Source organism: Perissodus microlepis, chromosome 10, assembly GCF_051167445.1.
Source record: "Perissodus microlepis isolate ML-2025 ecotype Zambia chromosome 10, ASM5116744v1, whole genome shotgun sequence".
In the NCBI taxonomy this organism is placed as follows: Eukaryota; Metazoa; Chordata; class Actinopteri; order Cichliformes; family Cichlidae; genus Perissodus; species Perissodus microlepis.
In genome coordinates this window covers 12,895,029-12,912,829 of record NC_140470.1, presented here as the reverse complement: position 1 = coordinate 12,912,829, position 17,801 = coordinate 12,895,029, and the positions used below count along the sequence as shown (strand labels likewise).

General features: G+C 40.8%; 1 protein-coding gene, 2 long non-coding RNA genes and 1 pseudogene across 3 annotated transcripts; 3 read left to right on the top strand and 1 right to left on the bottom strand.

Annotated features, from left to right (window-relative positions):
- The first annotated feature begins 5,568 nt into the window (after positions 1-5,568).
- On the top strand, positions 5,569-9,283 carry LOC146378952 (uncharacterized; annotated as a pseudogene).
- Positions 9,284-10,279: 996 nt separating this feature from the next.
- Positions 10,280-10,889, top strand: LOC146378951 (uncharacterized). The gene is made up of 2 exons (XR_014801533.1): positions 10,280-10,396; positions 10,628-10,889. It is a non-coding gene; the product is annotated as an uncharacterized LOC146378951 (long non-coding RNA).
- A 2,665-nt stretch (positions 10,890-13,554) lies between these two features.
- Positions 13,555-15,866, bottom strand: LOC146378950 (uncharacterized). The gene is made up of 2 exons (XR_014801415.1): positions 14,972-15,866; positions 13,555-14,460 (listed from the first exon to the last, which is right to left on the bottom strand). It is a non-coding gene; the product is annotated as an uncharacterized LOC146378950 (long non-coding RNA).
- A 3-nt stretch (positions 15,867-15,869) lies between these two features.
- On the top strand, positions 15,870-17,528 carry LOC146378949 (latent-transforming growth factor beta-binding protein 3-like). Its single transcript, XM_084941637.1, has 5 exons — positions 15,870-15,918; positions 16,140-16,298; positions 16,381-16,470; positions 16,600-16,728; positions 16,912-17,528. The coding sequence occupies exons 1-5, from the start codon at positions 15,870-15,872 to the stop codon at positions 17,061-17,063; spliced, it is 579 nt and encodes a 192-aa protein (XP_084797763.1). The 3' UTR covers positions 17,064-17,528.
- Positions 17,529-17,801: the final 273 nt, after the last annotated feature.

The window sequence follows — 17,801 nt, the reverse complement described above, 5'->3', positions numbered from 1 at the left end:
TACCCGCACATCATTTGAGGATTTATTCTCTAAGCGTCCAACAATGAAAGTTTTACTAACACCAGCTAACAGAGGCTTACAGTGACAAAAACAGCAGCACTTACCAACAAAAGAAGTTCAGGACAAACTCAGCAACTCAGCTCAGTATCGCTGTCATTCGACAGAAATGGCCTTCAGTAACTAACAAAGCTCTATTCAGAGCTCAGGTAAAGAGCAGACTGACAGCCTGCACTCCATATGGATCAACCAGTCACAGTTTTTCGTCCTCCTGCAGCCACCATTGCTAGGATTATGCACTTTAGAGGGGGTAAGACAACAGAACTCAGCTGACTGCAGTCTGTACTCTACTGACATCTAGTGGTGAGATATCACACCAGTGAAAGTTACAACTTTAAACAAAGTTCCAAAAACAAACAAGTGAAACTCTCTCTTGATTGTATACTTTAACAGTAATACACATGTAACCTTCTAAACACTCCAACAAATATCAGCAAACAGACTGCTTCTGTGCAGTTACGGTCACACAGTGTGCCAGCTAGCTGAATGTACATTTGTAGTATTACCGAGGGAGAGAAAAGACTATGAGATAACATCACTCAGAGATGGAGAAGGATGTAGGAAACACAGGACAGGAGAAGAAGAGGAGGGACTATTTTTAAAAGAAAAGGACTGCCCGGTGGGATCTGTTCAACTGGAAATTTAAAGCTTACTTTATTTTTTTTTTTAATTGATAGATGTCGAGTGGATCGACAGATTGATGATTTGTTGTTGTTGTTGTACACTGCACTGCACTCTTGAAGAAGATGTGTTCAGATTTACACAAGCTAACGCGTTTTTTTTGTTGTTGTTTTGTTTGACAAATTATTTCAGAGCTGGGTTACATCAGGGGGAACAGACATCTCATTTAAATTTAATGTCTCATTTTTCCAAGTGTGTAAGGAAAGTCATCCATCTACAATATAATCAGCAAGCACATGGAGCTATTTGAGCTTTGTGAAATCATTAGAATTAGAAGTTTGTATTTCTTGTATTAATATTATTTTAATATCACATTTATATAGCGGATGGAGGTTCAGTTAGTTCTGTACTTTGTACTGCTTCAGAGGAGTGCTCAGCTGCCCAGTCTTCTGTCCCAGTGGTCATGTCACAGAGGACCACTTCCACTCGCATCCATAACCTGCAACAGTTTTCCTTTTAATTCATTATCTGTGGTCTTTCAAACATTAAGAATTAATTAATTAAATGTCCCAAAACAATATTCATCACTTTGCTTCTATCTGCCTGCAATTATAGCCACCTACCATGTACCGGATCTTTATTACAGCTGGCTAATAAAAAGTGTTAAGGATAAAGCATCTGTCTGCACTTTTCCCTCTAAACTGCGCACTGCTGACACGGTCTCCGCGCACACAAAATCTGCACTGCGCACAAAATCTGCACTGCGCACAAAACCCCCCAAAACAAAACAGAAAAAATCAAACCTGGAATTAAAATAAATACATAACAATTGATTCTGTGCTGTTTTGGAGTGTGAGTCAGTGAGTGACCGGTAACTGGCTGCTCCAGCCAACGATGCCACTCACATTCATATAAACGCTAATCAGTGTCGTTGACGGGTTATGACGGCGTCCTTATGTGCCGACACCAGTGTTTTAGTTAGTAAAGCGGTGTGGCCGATGTGGAGTGGCTGAGTGAAGACACGCTAATGACAACGTGTACAAACATTGGAGATGTGAGCAGGACAGACAGAAAAATTAAGGTGAAGTTTAAGTTCTCAGTCAGATTTGTGCTTATCCAGTGCCATTTATTTCCAATTCTTATTTGTGGATATTGATCATTAAATACTGACACTAGTTTATAAGTAGTGGAAATGCAAATAATCGTGTCATTATCAGTGATGGGAATAACGGCCGTTACTTTTTTCAGTAACTAGTAATCTGATTAATTACTGTTTCTATATTTCTATTGTTACATGGCTATTACTAAGAAGAAAATGCGGTGTGGACTCATTAATATTTTTCAACACACAGATGGTTGAATCTGTCTTCAGTTTACCGGGAGTTGGAGCCGGAGGGCAATCGTACAAGTGCTGCTTAGGTGGATTCACCTCTGTTTGCACCATTTAGTTATGAGCTGTTGCATCTGTGGATGCCAAAGAGAAAACTTCCCACTGGATACTGAGCTGACTATACCTGTCTTCCGTGTGTAGCACAAGCGTTTACTAGTGTAAGGCTGTAGAATTTCAATTTACAAAGTCAGTTACCAAAACTGTTAATACTTCCATGAACCATTGAGCAAGGCATATTACTTGATAGATGCTATTAGGAATGCTTTCAAAAGGCATCAACAGCACAGATACAGTAGATATCATTCACAGAACAATGTTTTCAAGCAGCATGTAAACATTTTTATTTCTGCTGTTAGATTGTTCTAATTTGACATTTTTACATGTTTTAAATGAGACAAAATTACAGGTTCAGACAACAGATGTTTTGGTTAATGCAATTTTTTATTTTCATGGGTAAGATGTTATAATACCCTGGTTCACTCTGTGACTTACTTTGTCTCCTATAAATCTTCTTTAATTCAGTTCAATTCAATTCAACAGTATTTACATACAAATGAATTGAACTGAACTGAATTAAAGAAAAAACCCAACAATCCCCTATGAGCAAGCACTTGGCGACAGTGGGGAGGAAAAACTACCTTTAAAAAGGTAGAAACCTCCGGCAGAACCAGGCTCAGGGAGGGGCGGCCATCTGCCGCGACCGGTTGGGAGGGGTGGAGCCGATGACAAATGTATACACAATTAAATATTAAAGCAAATATGCTTTAAAATTTATGTTTAGGGAGTTGAAGTAACTGTTAATATTTAGTTGTATATAACTTTGATTTTATAGGAGACAGAGTTGAAGTTGTCATCTCAGGCCTCTGGATTTTCTGGTTTGGTAGTACTGGCCTCCTCTTTTTCTTGCTTATTATTTTATCCTCTTGTTGTCTTTTGGTGTGTTTGGTGTGTTTTCAGAGGTTTCACTCAAGGTCATATTGTTCATTTTCTGAACTAGCAGTCGGATAGTGCTTGGCGAACAACTTTTTTGGCTGCTCTGTGTCCCTGCTGCTGGTTCTGGCCTCTTGTTGTCTTTTGGTGCGTTTGGTGTGTTTTCAGAGGTTTCACTCAAGGTCAGATTGTTCATTTTCTTAACTAGGAGTCGGATAGTGCTTGGCGTCCAACTTTTTTGGCTGCTCTGTGTCACTGGTGCTTGTCCTGGCCTCTTGTTGTATTTTGGAGTGTTTTCGAAGGTTTTGGTATCACTCGAGGTCGTAACATCCATTTTCTCAACTTGGTCCTGGATAGACCTTGACAAAGAACTTTTTTGGATGTTCTGTGTCACTGGTGCTTGTCCTGGCCTCTTGTTGTATTTTGGAGTGTTATCAGAGGTTTTGGTATCACTCGAGGTCGTAACATCCATTTTCTCAACTCGGTCCTGGATAGACCTTGACAAAGAACTTTTTTGGATGTTCTGTGTCACTGGTGCTTGTCCTGGCCTCTTGTTGTATTTTGGAGTGTTATCAGAGGTTTTGGTATCACTCGAGGTCGTAACATCCATTTTCTCAACTCGGTCCTGGATAGACCTTGACAAAGAACTTTTTTGGATGTTCTGTGTCACTGGTGCTTGTCCTGGCCTCTTGTTGTATTTTGGAGTGTTATCAGAGGTTTTGGTATCACTCGAGGTCGTAACATCCATTTTCTCAACTTGGTCCTGGATAGACCTTGACAAAGAACTTTTTTGGATGTTCTGTGTCACTGGTGCTTGTCCTGGCCTCTTGTTGTATTTTGGAGTGTTATCAGAGGTTTTGGTATCACTCGAGGTCGTAACATCCATTTTCTCAACTTGGTCCTGGATAGACCTTGACAAAGAACTTTTTTGGATGTTCTGTGTCACTGGTGCTTGTCCTGGCCTCTTGTTGTATTTTGGAGTGTTATCAGAGGTTTTGGTATCACTTGAGGTCGTAACATCCATTTTCTCAACTTGGTCCTGGATAGACCTTGACAAAGAACTTTTTTGGATGTTCTGTGTCACTGGTGCTTGTCCTGGTCTCTTGTTGTCTTTTGGAGTGTTTTGAGAGTTTTTGGTATTACTCAAGTTCATATTGTTCTTTTTCTGAACTTGGAGTTGGATAGTCCTTGAAGAAGAACTTTTTTGGATGGTCCGAGTCACTGCTGTTTCTTTTTTCTCAGTGTCTACTCTCATCCTCTTTCTCTCTGGAGAGTAGCTCTCAGAGTTGTTTTTGCTGCCTTTGGAAATCTGACTGTATTTTCTTTTCTTTTCTTCACAAATACGTCTTTTTTTCCTTGGTGGAGAGCAGCTGTCGTCACTTCTGCAATTCTGTGCAACAGAATTCGGGCCTCGCTTCCTCTTGAGTGGAAGCTGGAAATGTCTTTCATCAGAGTTTGGCTCTGGATTTTGGTCGTCCATTGTAGTAAAGCCAGCGTAAGCTTGTTGGCTTTTGCTGTCTTTACTCTGAGACATGTCAGAGTGTTGATGAAGTGACTGTCTTAAAGATTCAACTATTTTAAAATTTTTCTCAGGCGGACCTTTGAATGCTGCAATCTCAAATGTTACAAGTAAACTGCATGACAGTTTGGGCTTCTTACCCGGATTTAAGGATTCACAGATCAAAGGCATGTTATGACATCATGATGATGTCATAACATAATGTAACAACAACATTCTTTTTTTTTTCTTTTTTTTTAAATTTGGTTCTATTGTCTATTCTATGGGGCTTTGGAACATGATGTCACGGCAGGGGGCGTGGCCGCCGGGGCGCCATTTTAGCAGGCCAAACAAAGGGCTAGTGATGGTAAATTTAATTCTTTTTACTGAATCGAGTTTTAATGAGTCACTCACCAAAGTGAATCGTGTTTGTTGAGTCATTTGATTCACTGAGTCAGTCGACCAGAGAGTGCAAAAAATGTACATTTTCACTCAAACTTAATTTGTTTCTCTTTTCATGTAAATCCTACTGCTAAGACAACCCGTTCTCACCCCCGACACGTAAAATACTGACGATTTGTCACGTCCCTTAACTTCTCATGCTGACGCTAAAGGTACCCTTCCACGTTTTTATGCGACGCTGTGGGTTGTCAATTCATTCCAATATGAACCCGCTTGCGGCGATCAGAGACGCTTCGAGCAGAGGCTCCAGCCGTCCATTTACTCCAATAATAACTCCGTCACAGCGAAACATGACGCTGTGAATCTCAATCTAACTGGAGAACCGGGGACCCTCTCCGCGAACGGTTTTTCTCCCTAATTTAATGCTTTCTTTTAATGACATCGTTAACATTTCTCAACAAAAACACATGAAAGTATCACTGATAATTCAACAATAAAATCGCTTCATGTTGTGGCCATCACACAGTGTTTTCCAAAGTGATTCACGAGCTGAAAGTGCTCAGATTTAACGTACATAATCCTTTGTTAGGTTTATTATTTTCATTTCACACGTAAAACACATTTATAGAGTCATTCACCACTCCTGTTAGTTTTGGACGTGCTCGGCTCCAACCAATCAGACGCAACCTGTGTAAGCAAAGGATGATGGGAGAATGGAGAGACCTATTTATAAGAATAAGAAAATGAGGCGGAACTGATTGATTCTAATGCAGGTATGTAAAAAATACATATATTTAAAGTAATACCTTGATGTGTGTTTCAAAGTTTGTTTTTCATAAAAGCTTCAAACAAACAGAGGTGACTGATCTCGGAAACGGTTTAATGCATTTAAAAATGGCTACAGCTACTGTCAGCATGCTTGCTAGGTAACGACTACACGTGGCTACTGCAGCATTAGCCATTTAATCCAACGATGATGGATTAAATCTATTACAAACGTTAAAGGACTTGTGTGTTGCAAAATACCCTCACATGGTGCGTAAAGCAGTTTTTGCGCTAAGAGTTCTGCTAGCTCTTTATAAACTGATGATGCTAACGTTAATTGCTAACGTTAACCGGAGCGCCAAGACTGAAAATCATTTGAATTGCGTTAGTTATGTGTTTATGTCACGGAGTTCTGCAAAAATCTCTTTCCTCTTTAGCTTGAAAATGAGTGATTCAGAGGATCCCGAGCTGGAGGAAGAGCTTCAGGCTGCTGACGAACTCCTTCAAGATATGCAGGTAAAATTTTTAGTGGAAACAGTTGTTAAAGAGGGAACACGCTTGTCTAATATTTTGTACGGAGTAAACGTTATATTATTTGAATTTTTTTTAATAAATTTTTATATATGTGTGTATATATAAGTTTATGTCAAATTAAGTTGGTTAACTTAAGATGTTTGATAATCTTTGCTTTAATCATGGACTGTATTTTAGGTGTTCCCTTTTTTCCTTGTTAATTGCATAGAATGATGCACAGAGTGAACCTCAGCCAAGACCAGTGCGCTGGAAAACACGTGACAGACAGGGAGATTTTATTCCTCAGACCATCAACCAGTCGAAGTACTAGTTGCATGCCACGTGGTCAGTGTTCACACAACCATTGATTTTATCTCACAACTTGTTTTCACCAAAGAATTTCAGTAAGTAAATATTCTTCAATCTCTTTTTTTCCCCCCAGTGTCCAGAGATCAGCATCAATGTCCACGTGAAGAACCTAGTTATGTTGCCAGTGTCAACCCAACAAAAGGTACTTTACCTTCTTGTATATATTGTGATTTCTGTTTACTTTTATATTTGTTGTTATAGTTGAGTTATGCAGGACTTTTGTGCAGTCCTAAGAAACATACTGCCTAGAGTGTTTTTCACTTTGTGGAAGAGTTTCTTCCTTTCTTTATTTTTTTTCTGTTAGTGTATGGAACTGAGGTGCTTCATCAGGAGCTCCTTCAGATGTTGGAGGATGGAGAAGAGGACGCAGCCATGGCTTGTGAGACGTCATCTGAATCAGCTGCTACTCACTGGGCGATCAGAAATATGGTGTCCTCGCAAAAGTGGAAAGAGGCCAGGCCTTGTCTTATAGACAATATGTTAGCTACTCTGGATCCACAGTCACACCGTGTGTGTCAGTGTGGCAAACAAGTAGTTGTGAGGTGTCTGGACTGCCTGCCTCTTCCATTCCTTTGTGCTGACTGTGATATTGCAGTTCACACACGCTTTGTCCTGCACAGCAGAGAGGCAGTAACAGGAGGGTTTTTGCAGCCTACATCAGAGTTTCACAAGCCAATAGGTACGGTTTTTAAGTCTTATGCATTTCTTGCTATGTACTATGAGTGGGTGCTGTTATTGTATATTTATTGTGTATCAGTTAATTTCTAATTCTTTTTATATATATTGTGTGTTTTAATGTTAGTTCGGCTGTTGCCTGTGCAAAGGCCAGACCATGTGTGTGACTGCCCAGCAGGTAACGTTGAGGTTTCACCCGGCGCAATTGTGGCTCTTGTAACCATAAATGGTAAGTTGCCCTTTTGTCACACACTACATACACAATAGATGTGTTTGGAGGTTTTATTGCAAATTGTGCATTGCTATCTTGGTTTGAATTACCCTCGGCCCGCAGTATATGTGGGCACCTGTCAAAGGTCATTTGGATTTACCAGACCGATTTGAAAACAACATGAAAAAAATGAATGCTTTGAGCCATGACTGAATTTATCCTTATCCTTTCTAAAGGCCGTTATAACCTTGCACTGCCAGTGGTGAGCTGCACCAGCTGTGGCCTAATGTGGTCCCCCTCAGTTAAGGACATCCTGGGTAGTGGATATTGGCCTGGCACCTTAAATTTCTGCACCCTGTTTTCAATGGATGTCTTTCAGTCTTTCTATGACATTAAGAAGGCTGCACCAGGGATGTCACTTAAGGCATTTGTCAAAGTGCTGGATGAACGAACAGCCCATTTTGGAAGGGTGAGTTTCTAAATTTGCCAAGTTTAAGGAAATTGTGCAAATCAATGTTTATGATGACTGTCCTTGAATATTCTGTTGTATGTCCTCTATGTAAAAGACTGGCCGAATATCAGCTGATGCCTTCAGTAAAAGTTTCTTGGAGTGGAGTGCTGTAAAGTTTGAGGTGGACAGGATGTGCAAGGAGCCATGCTTTAGCTGCCCTGCCTGCACTCCAGACATGCTTGCCGTCTCAGTTGATGGAAACCGCAAGCTTTATCACTTTCAGTCTAATGCAAGGTACGTTATGCATTGTGTACATAAGTCAAATATGGATTTGTAGAAAAATGTATTTTAATGTTTCTTTTCAAACAACTGTCACTGTGTTCGTTCAGCACTTCAGAGCAGGGGAACTTGCTCTGAAGTGCAAGGGGAGTGTATAGGTCCCAGGGAAAGGGTTGTGCGGATCTTCATCTTGGACTGCAGCAAAGGAGTCGTCCAAAAAGTCCACTGGGAAGTTGGATGAAGAGGGCATGGAAATAGCTGTTTGTCGCCACGGAGTCCTCTTAGCTGCATTGAACATGTTTCGAGGGGAGATCTTTGCTTACCCCCTTTTTCTCCAGAGGGAGTTGGCAGCTAACGTCCTGGGACATATTACGTTCCTTTGCTCCGATGTGGCCTGTAAATATTTCCCCTATTTAACCAAGGTGGCTCAGCAGTGCCCTGAGCTGAGGAACCTCTTGTCAATGCTTCCTTTTCTCTCCGTCATGCATGCAAAGGCTCACACTTGGAAATGCGAGGTATACTGCAGCTTGTAGTTTTGGATTAGTTTGAGACATTTTGTTATAAGGTTGAATGAATTCAGCAGTCATGTATTGTGACCTCCTTTCTATAGATCAAATGGGGAGGTGCGTTTCAGGATGGGGCCGGTTCAACAGTTGGAGAAGAGGTGGAACAAGTAAACAGTTTCCTGTCTAGGGCGGCCATCACAACGAAGTACATGTCTAAAGCAGGTATGTGTCCGTGTCTGAGATTCCACTCAGTCTCCTGCTCATTAATTCTTATTTGTATACTAACTGAAATGCAGGGCGAACAGACATGCTGACCCTCCTGGCTTTGGGCTGGAACAAAAGGAAAGTGGAACAACTGGGCCGCACTTTGAGCCAGAGATATCTAAAGGTGATTTATTTATTTTTTCAAAAACCATTTTAATGTGTGTGGTAATGGGGGAAAACACCAGTACTCTTTTAATGTCAATATGAATGACATTTATTAATGTATTCTTAGATCATAAGGATCCTTAGAGAACAAGTGGAGAGCCTGAATGCGACCAAAAATGAGCTGGGTGTGGATGACGACACACTGCAGCAATGGGTGGCCGATGTGTAGAAATGGGCTGAAGGTGAGTCTCAATATAATGCACTCGTGTATAACAATAGGACCCACCATGGCCTCATTAAAGAACTTAAGGTAGAATTAAGATCTTTCTGACAGTGTCAACAAACAATGAAAAAGAAGCCTTGTAAAAGCAGAATTTATGGCAGAGTTGTTGCGTTTCATCAAATTGGATAGAACCTGGGTTGAAATGATGTCGTACTAGTTGGTTTTATAAACCTGAACACCAACATACTTGTTATCTCATGATAATGCAGCACATGAAGGCTCCAGATGTCTTATAATGAATGTCATCAAGTCAGTGATTACAGAGTCCACTGTAGTTTGGTGACTGTTACTCATCCTGTATTCTGATTAATATTCCTCTCACTTAGAAAGTGATCAAACTGATGGCAGCCTTGGAGCGTTGCAGGCACGAATAGAGGAGCTTGTCGTCGTCATCAGAGTGCGAACACAAAGTCTTTACAGACAAAATGGTACGTCCCAGTTTCTTTGAAATGGACCGTTTGATACTTAGTTTGTACAGCTTGTACAGCTACTTTGTAAACAGAATAAAATCAGATCCAGGTTTGTTTAAGCTGGATGTGATTTGTTCTAGCAAACAAATTGATGAGTGTAGATTAAAATGTAACTATATACATTATGTGAAGGTGTGAATTTTTTATGATTATTTACAGATGGCAACAAGAGGCGACACAGAATTCGCAAGGTCATCTTAGTTGAGAAGAAACGCTTGGCGGCTGCTGTTGACGACTACAACAAGCTCGCTGAACCAACAAAGCAAATCGTATCCAGTGATGCCCTCATGCTGACCGACATTTGGCCCTGGCAGAGCACAAGTGAACGTAAGCTCTTGATTTCTAAATATCCTTTTTAAACAAACTCCCAGTATCTGAGCAGTAGTTGAATGTTTTGTTCTTGAATCATAATATGCTACTATGTTTTCCCATCTGATGTTGTTAAACTGTAGCTGCTGCTGACCTCCGGACAAAGAGAAAGGTCTTGAGAAGGTGATGGCTGTGAGGCGCCTGAGAGAGGAGGAGATGATCCTTTGCAGGGAGATGCAGCATCACTGGACAGTGTTGCGAATGTGATCTGTGGTGTTGGGGACAATCTCCTCAGACTGTAAGCACATCTTTTATTTATTAATTTTTTGATGAATCGATTGAAAATAAGAGCAGATGCTAAAGTCTTACTGGATCTTTTACCTATATCTAGATTGCTAGCTAACACTGCCTTCTCCCTTTAAAAAAAATGTTTAATTACAGGATCCTAATTCCTTGTGTTTATGAGGTGAGGTTTTTTTTGTTTGTTTTTTTTTTTTACTTATATTTATTTGTTTTGTTCTTTTTACAGCCTCCTTTGTTGGCATGTCGGAGGATGCACAGAAGGGACTCTGTAGCCTGGTTTTTAAAAAAAAAGTGAACTGAAAGCTGAAATGCTCAAAGTAAAGGACGTGTACAAGAGAATCCTCAGCCACCAACCACTCCTGGAAATGGACTCGGAGGAGGAGGAGGACATTCCAGACGATGCCACTGAGAGTGATTTGAGCACTTCTGATGAAGACTGATTGTGTCATCATTGATGTTATGTTTGGTAAAATAAAAAGTTAATCACATCTCTGTTTAATGTGATTTTTCAACAGACATTTTACATTTTGAGAAGAAAAATGGAATTTCCTTGGTGCAGTTGTTTACCCTGAATCATTCTTTCCCATCTAATTTAATGACTAGTGTACATGTTCAGATACGATAACATAATTTAATTTATGGGATGCTTTCTGGGCTGCTCAAATTATCACAAAATTTAAAAGCACCAGGCAGCACACTCACAAGTAAATTTTTTGTTCAGTGTTTTGTCGAAGAAATCAACAAGTACAATTGAGATGTTTGCTGTAGTGGTGTGTTTTTTAAGAAGCATGCCAGCACACTGGTGAACTGACAGTCCCGGAATGCACCCGAGCCAGTGACTCGCCCCAGAGCAAATGAAATTGCTTATCTAGAAAGGCAACCGTCATCAAAGAAGAAGTAAAAGAGTAGGAAACGAATGGTAAGGGAAGGTACTGTGGGGTAGGAAAGAAAGGCCAGAGCTGTGCAAAATGACCTCCAGCAGGCCACAAATGTGCACGTCTGCTCAAACGGTCAGAAACGGACTCCATGAGGGTGTTATGAGGGCCCGACGTCCACAGGTGGGGGTTGTGCTTACAGCCCAACACCATGCCGGATGTTTGGCATTTGCCAGAGAACACAAAGATTGGCAACTTTGCTCCTCACAGATGAAGGCAGGTTCACACTGAGCACTTGTGACAGAGTCTGGAGACGCCGTGGAGAACCTTCTGCTGCCTGCAACATCCTCCAGCATGAGTTTGGCAGTGGGTCAGTTTTGGTGTGGGGTGGCATTTCTTTGGGGAGCTGCACAGCCCTCCATGTGTTCGGCAGAGGTAGCCTGACTGCCATTAGGTACTGAGATGAGATCCTCAGACCCCTTGTGAGACCATATGCTGGTGCGGTTAGCCCCGGGTTCCTCCTAATGCACGACAATCCTAGACCTCATGCGGCTGGAGTGTGTCAGCAGTTCCTGCAAGACGAAGGCATTGATGCTGAGGACTGGCCCGCCCATTCCCCAGACCTGAATCCAATTGAGGACATCTGGGACATCATGTCTCGCTCCATCCACCAACTGCACCACAAAATGTCCAGGAGTGGGCAGATGCTTTAGTCCTGGAGTCTGGGAGGACATCCATCAGGAGAGCATCTGCCACTTCATCAGGAGCATGCCCAGGTGTTGTAGGGAGGTCATACAGGCATATGGAGGCCACACAGACTAGTGAGCCTCATTTTGACATGTTTTAAGGACATTACATAAAACCAGATGAATGATTCTGTATTGCATTGATCAAGGAACCAACCCAATAGGAGCTAAAGGAATCCTCTTGACATTACTTCACTCAGTAAGTTTATGTTATGTTTAATGTGCATTTTCTTCATCAGTTTAGAACATAACATGTTAGCGCTCCCTGGTCCTTTTTGGAGACAGATCCTGAGACAGCAGGCAACTATGGAGAACTCGTGTCAGCTGTGGTAATTAAGGAATACTTTGATTTAATATTGAATTCATGACAACTATCCTCAGGCACATATTCCTGGATATATATAATGACATAAGTAAACTCCCATTTTAGAAACATTGCCTTCTTTGATCTGACTTATTGCCTCAGACTTTGGCCCTGTGTCCCCAAAACTACAGAAAATCCATGACACTGAGTAAGAGGCCTTTATCATGTTATAAGTGAGAGAGTTTGGTGTAACAGTGGTTGAACATGCCAAATCAATCCACAACATACTGCCATTCCCCAGCTGTAACCTGCATATGCATCAAACCAAAATCCAGTATCATAGCCACATGATAGACATAAAGATGAGGTTAAAGGGCTGTGTCATTTTGCCAGATAGCTTCATCCCAAAAAAGATAAACATTCTTCAAAAACAAAAGTTTGTGAATATTTCCAGTATTGCCAGGCCTAAACCAACCTGTTAAACTTATCAAATTATTGTCATAGATACGAACCTATTGATTGAAACAGAATAATCCATTGAAGCCTCCATCATCATCCCAGATCACTGTTACTGTTCAGATTATTTTATCTCTGTTTTCCTCTAGAATGTTTTGAAAATCAGCATTTGATCAACAGACTTTTTAAAAGTTTATTTTGATCCTATTGTTTACGTGTGTAATTGCATTTGTATTGAAATTATGACAGGAAAACCCTTAATCAAATTGTATCTTTGATATCTAATAATAATATTAACAATAATGTTACATATGTAATATGTACACAATAATAATGTGCAAACAAACAAGAAAAATAGCAAAAAATGTCAATTTTTTTCTAATACCCTGTGTATATATATATAAAAACCACATATGACCACAACTCCAAATGTGCAATTGTCACTGCATCTAAACATGACATATTACAAAAAGGTAGAAACATATAATATACAATATGTTCTGAAGCTGGTACTGGTGCAGTTAACTTTGCTTTAGGCTCCCATACACAGTAGGTGTTACTTACTATACGTGCAGTGCAGTATTACTTTAACTTGTAATATGTTATAATAAGCAAGTCACTTCTATATTTATGAGGATGTAGACAATAATGTTGGCTGATATGTAAAACTATGAGATATCGAGTGCAGGGAAGATATTATTGATCGATCAGATTCATGAATGTGTTAGGTACTTAAGCCACAATTAGAGAGTGAAACAGAGACTGACACTGGTTGAAATGTATAGTAAATATTTTATTTTGAACTTTTATGCTGAACTACAAACTGTGAACTGTGCGATCTCTGCGACCTGTGGTGCCTGGTTTACTGTGTGTAAAACTGCGCAGGTTCCCATGTGTCATCCCACACTTTGCCACTGTCAGGAGAAAAACATAACAAACAACAACGACAACCACACACAAAATAGGATAATTTAGGTTGTGACATATGACAATTTTTTAGGATGAAATATCTTCTATATTCATGTCATGCTTTATACACCTTCACTGTAATATAAATCAAGTCAGAGAGTAATAATATATGTAGTAGATGTCAAGCAGGACCACAGCAGCAGCCACGATCCATCGGAACCTGCTGGATGAGAGAGCACAGAAACTCCAGGGAAGAAGTTTAGTTAGTAACATGCATGAACTGCATTACTGAGACATGTATGTTTACAGATGGTGAGGGAGAGGGGGAGAGTTTTCAGTAAAAGGAGACGTGACTGCATCTTCAACCAATACTGAGCCTGCATAACCCTGAAAGAGACAGACAGAGAGAGGGGGGGGACACTAACCCCCAGCAGTCTGGTCCTGTTACAGCATAACTAAGGGCTGAGCTGAACCAGCCCTAACTATAAGCTCTATAAAGAAGTAAAGTCTTATGCCTACTCTTAAAAGTGTTGACCATGTCCACCTCCAAAACTCATAATGGACTTTGGAGGTGGACAGCTATCAAGCTCCTCACAGAAGAGGAGCTCGATAGCTAAAAGCTCCCAATTTACTTTAGTCCAAATACATGAATTCAAATTGAGGTGATAACTATTTATCAACAATATGAATGTCTGTTCCCGTCCAACAAAGTTGTTACTACATACCATGTTGAGCAAGGCTTCCACTTGACTTTAACTTCTTCTTTTTCCTGAAAAACATGATATAAACAAACAATTAATTAAGAAAGACATGCAAGTTGCATACAAAAAGGAGCTTATAAACATTTGTGTACTATTGAATGGCTCAATATATTATACAATTAGTTTACAAAAACATAAGAACCACTACAATGCTTGTACTGCCAGCATCGAGTGCATGTCAGCAAAGCAACACTGCTTACATTGTGGCTCACAAGCAAAACTAACTGAAGCAGATGTTACTGAATGGGAAGGAGCACCTCCACATCAATCACTCCTTCTGAGCATGATGTCAGGAGGACTTTAAAGAACGTAAACATCAGGAAGGCAGCACGACCAGGTCGTATCAGGTGGTATGTTCTTATTTAATGTCCTATTTGGAGCGAAATACAGACTCAGTGGCTGAATTAGTGTAGATTCATCAAATACAAAAGCTTATGGATAGTCAGTCAGGCACAGTTCAAATCCGGGAAGTCCAAAGACGCAAAAAAAATCTGCACAACAGCAGGCTAAATTACTTACATTTACAACTCTCCTGTCTACTATCTCTTCATATTTGAAAATCTTCTGTGTACGGTGTTTTCGGCATTCTGAAAAATAACAAATGAAATATTTACATGAGGTCTGTAAAACTGGAGAAAATGCAAAAATTAAGAAAAAGAAATCTTAACAAACTTAACGAACCTGTCATGTGTTTCGTACATTTACAGTACAGTATGCGACCCATATCCGATCATGGTATGACAGTGTGAATGGCACAAATCCGATATTTTCAAATCCGATCTGGGTCACTTTCGTATGTGGTACTGAATCCGATACATATCTGATGTTTTAGAAAGCGACTGCTGTTTGAATAGTCAAGTCGCATTAAATCCGTCACACGCCAATTATCAGCGCCGGAGAAGCGCCCGATAAGACATCGCGAACGCTTCCTGGCCATCCCATGTAGATGTTAGTGAAACTGTTGGGAAGACAACGTTGGAGAAACGTGAACATTTCATTTATACTGTATAATCTGCAGATTCTGACAGAAATCTGCGACTATCCTTTGAAGCACCGCTCCTCTCTAAAACAGCAATAAGGGTAATTATTAGGCCATATGTAAATAACAAAATAACTTTATAACTTAGAGCAAAATTGGGAAACGTAAAGTCCGAAACAAGTCTTTATATTAAGGGCCATCAGTCAAACAATACTGTTTGGTTTGAGTCTAAACAGAGCGCGTTGTGTGTGACGTCTTCTTTTGCGCATGTGGCCGCTTTGAGCGTTCACACTAGAGTGCGTTTGCTGTCACATTTTATTTGTAGTGTGAACAAGCAGACATAAAAATCGGAATCGAGCATTAAGACCTGCAGTGTGAACGTAGTCTAAGTGTGTGGGTGGCCCGATACTTTTGTCCATATGGTGTAGATGGATATACATGTCTGAATGGGCGCCTGACGCTTGTTACTCCCAGATATTACAAGCTTGTAAAAAAAAATAGTAAAGTATTTGTGTGCTTACTTTGTAGTACAAATAAAAGTGTACATTTACTGTTTTTAGGTGTAATTTGCAATGTGAACCAATCTGACTTTTTTCAAATATTGTATATTAAGATTAGTATTCTTTACCTTCTCTTATTAAATACACTTGAACACTGAGATCAGTTAAAATTTCACGACTTGTTTTTTATCCTTTTTTCCATCTCTAGATCGGACTGCAGCTCACAAGGATGTGTGCTTCACGCGAATTGAGGAGGGCTGGATCTGCAGCGAGCCCCAGAACTGGGTGGTGACGTATTCAGAGTGCTGCTGTCACTTCGGTCGTGGCTGGGGGCCCGAGTGTAACAGCTGCCCTCCCAGAAACTCAGGTGAGCTACTGAAAACTTGCCAGACCTCTTTAGCACTTAATCCATTTATTGAATTAACAAGAATTTTATCTGTTTTACCCAGCAATGTTCAGCCATCTGTGTGGGATGCATCTTGAGACGGAGTCAGACGGGGAACAGGATTTGCAGGCAGCTTTTCCCAATTACAACCCGGGTGACACTCAATGACGGTTTTTGTTAAAAATCAGTGATAGCTGAAACATTCCTGCCCTCAGACAAGGCTTATTTATTTACCTCTTTCTGCCCCCATTTTCTCTTTTCCCCTGGTTCGTTTTGTGAAAAGGTGACAGTTCAGAAGAAGATTCCGACGAATGCAGCTGCGGACATGGCCGCTGTGTCCGTTCCTACCTGGGCACTATGTGTGAATGTAACCCAGGCTTTAGGCTAGACTACTCGCGTGCTCGCTGTATAGGTCTGTCCTACATATACACTACAAAAATGCAAATACACATATTCTTTTAGAGTCCTAGATTCTCTTATTAGTGTATGTACAGCAGCCAATGTGCAGATTATAACTTTGTTCTGTCAACTAATGTTTGGATTTCTGTTTTATGGCTCATTGTCACTAATGAATACTTGTTTTTCTTTGTTCCAGACATTGACGAGTGTGCAGAACCAGATGTCCGTGTTAGTCCATGCAAGAACGCTCGCTGTGTGAACACTTCTGGCTCGTACAAGTGCTTGTGCAAGCAAGGCTTTGTGCACACGCGTAGGCCAAACGTGTGCATCCGTCGCAGAACTCGGTAACCTCTGTGCGTTGCTCTGCGTGCCGCTACGTCTCTCCCCATCTACGCGGCGTGCACAAACAAACCAGCACGTGCAGCTCTTACACTCCTCTCTCATGGTACATACATGGGACTGTGTGAACGCAGTAAACATACAAACATGTTGTCATCGGGAGCCACGTCATAACAATATAAAATGTACAAAACATATCATTGTCAGCCCCTTTTTCATTGGCCAGTCCACATTTTAAAAAAATCTGCAACACAGATAAGGAATATGTTTGTTTATTTGTGCGCTAAAAGTATTTTGTAATTATTTTTTTTTATTTTGAACTGTTTTTGTAGTTTAAATTGTGCATTTTGTGATTTTTGTCATTGACCTCCCAGTTGCTTTTATCTTCTTTTGAATTTTTGATTCAAACAATGAGGACATCCTCTGATGTCTCCTTCCTCAACGAGCTCAACAACTTTTATGCTCGTTTTGAGCGAGGGAACCCCACAACCACAACCAAAGCAGACGTGACGCCAGACCACCAACCTCTGACTCTCTCCCCCACCGATGTAGGAGCGGTGCTGAGCAGGATCAATGTCCACAAGGCTGCAGGCCCTGATGGCATACCCGGGCGTGTTCTCAGAGCGTGTTCTGGGGAGCTTGCAGGAGTGCTGACAGACATATTCAACCTGTCCTTGGCCCACGCTGTGGTACCGGCCTGCTTTAAATCCACCTCCATCGTCCCGATACCCAAAAACTCCAACCCAT

Bases quoted from the DNA above. Each gene is read 5' to 3' on its own strand.
- LOC146378949 (XM_084941637.1), top strand. From the start codon at position 15,870: ATGTCTGAATGGGCGCCTGACGCTTGTTACTCCCAGATATTACAAGCT. The intron at 15,919-16,139 runs GTAAAAAAAAAT...TTCCATCTCTAG, and splicing joins CTCCCAGATATTACAAGCTT to ATCGGACTGCAGCTCACAAG. The intron at 16,729-16,911 runs GTCTGTCCTACA...TCTTTGTTCCAG, and splicing joins CTCGCGTGCTCGCTGTATAG to ACATTGACGAGTGTGCAGAA.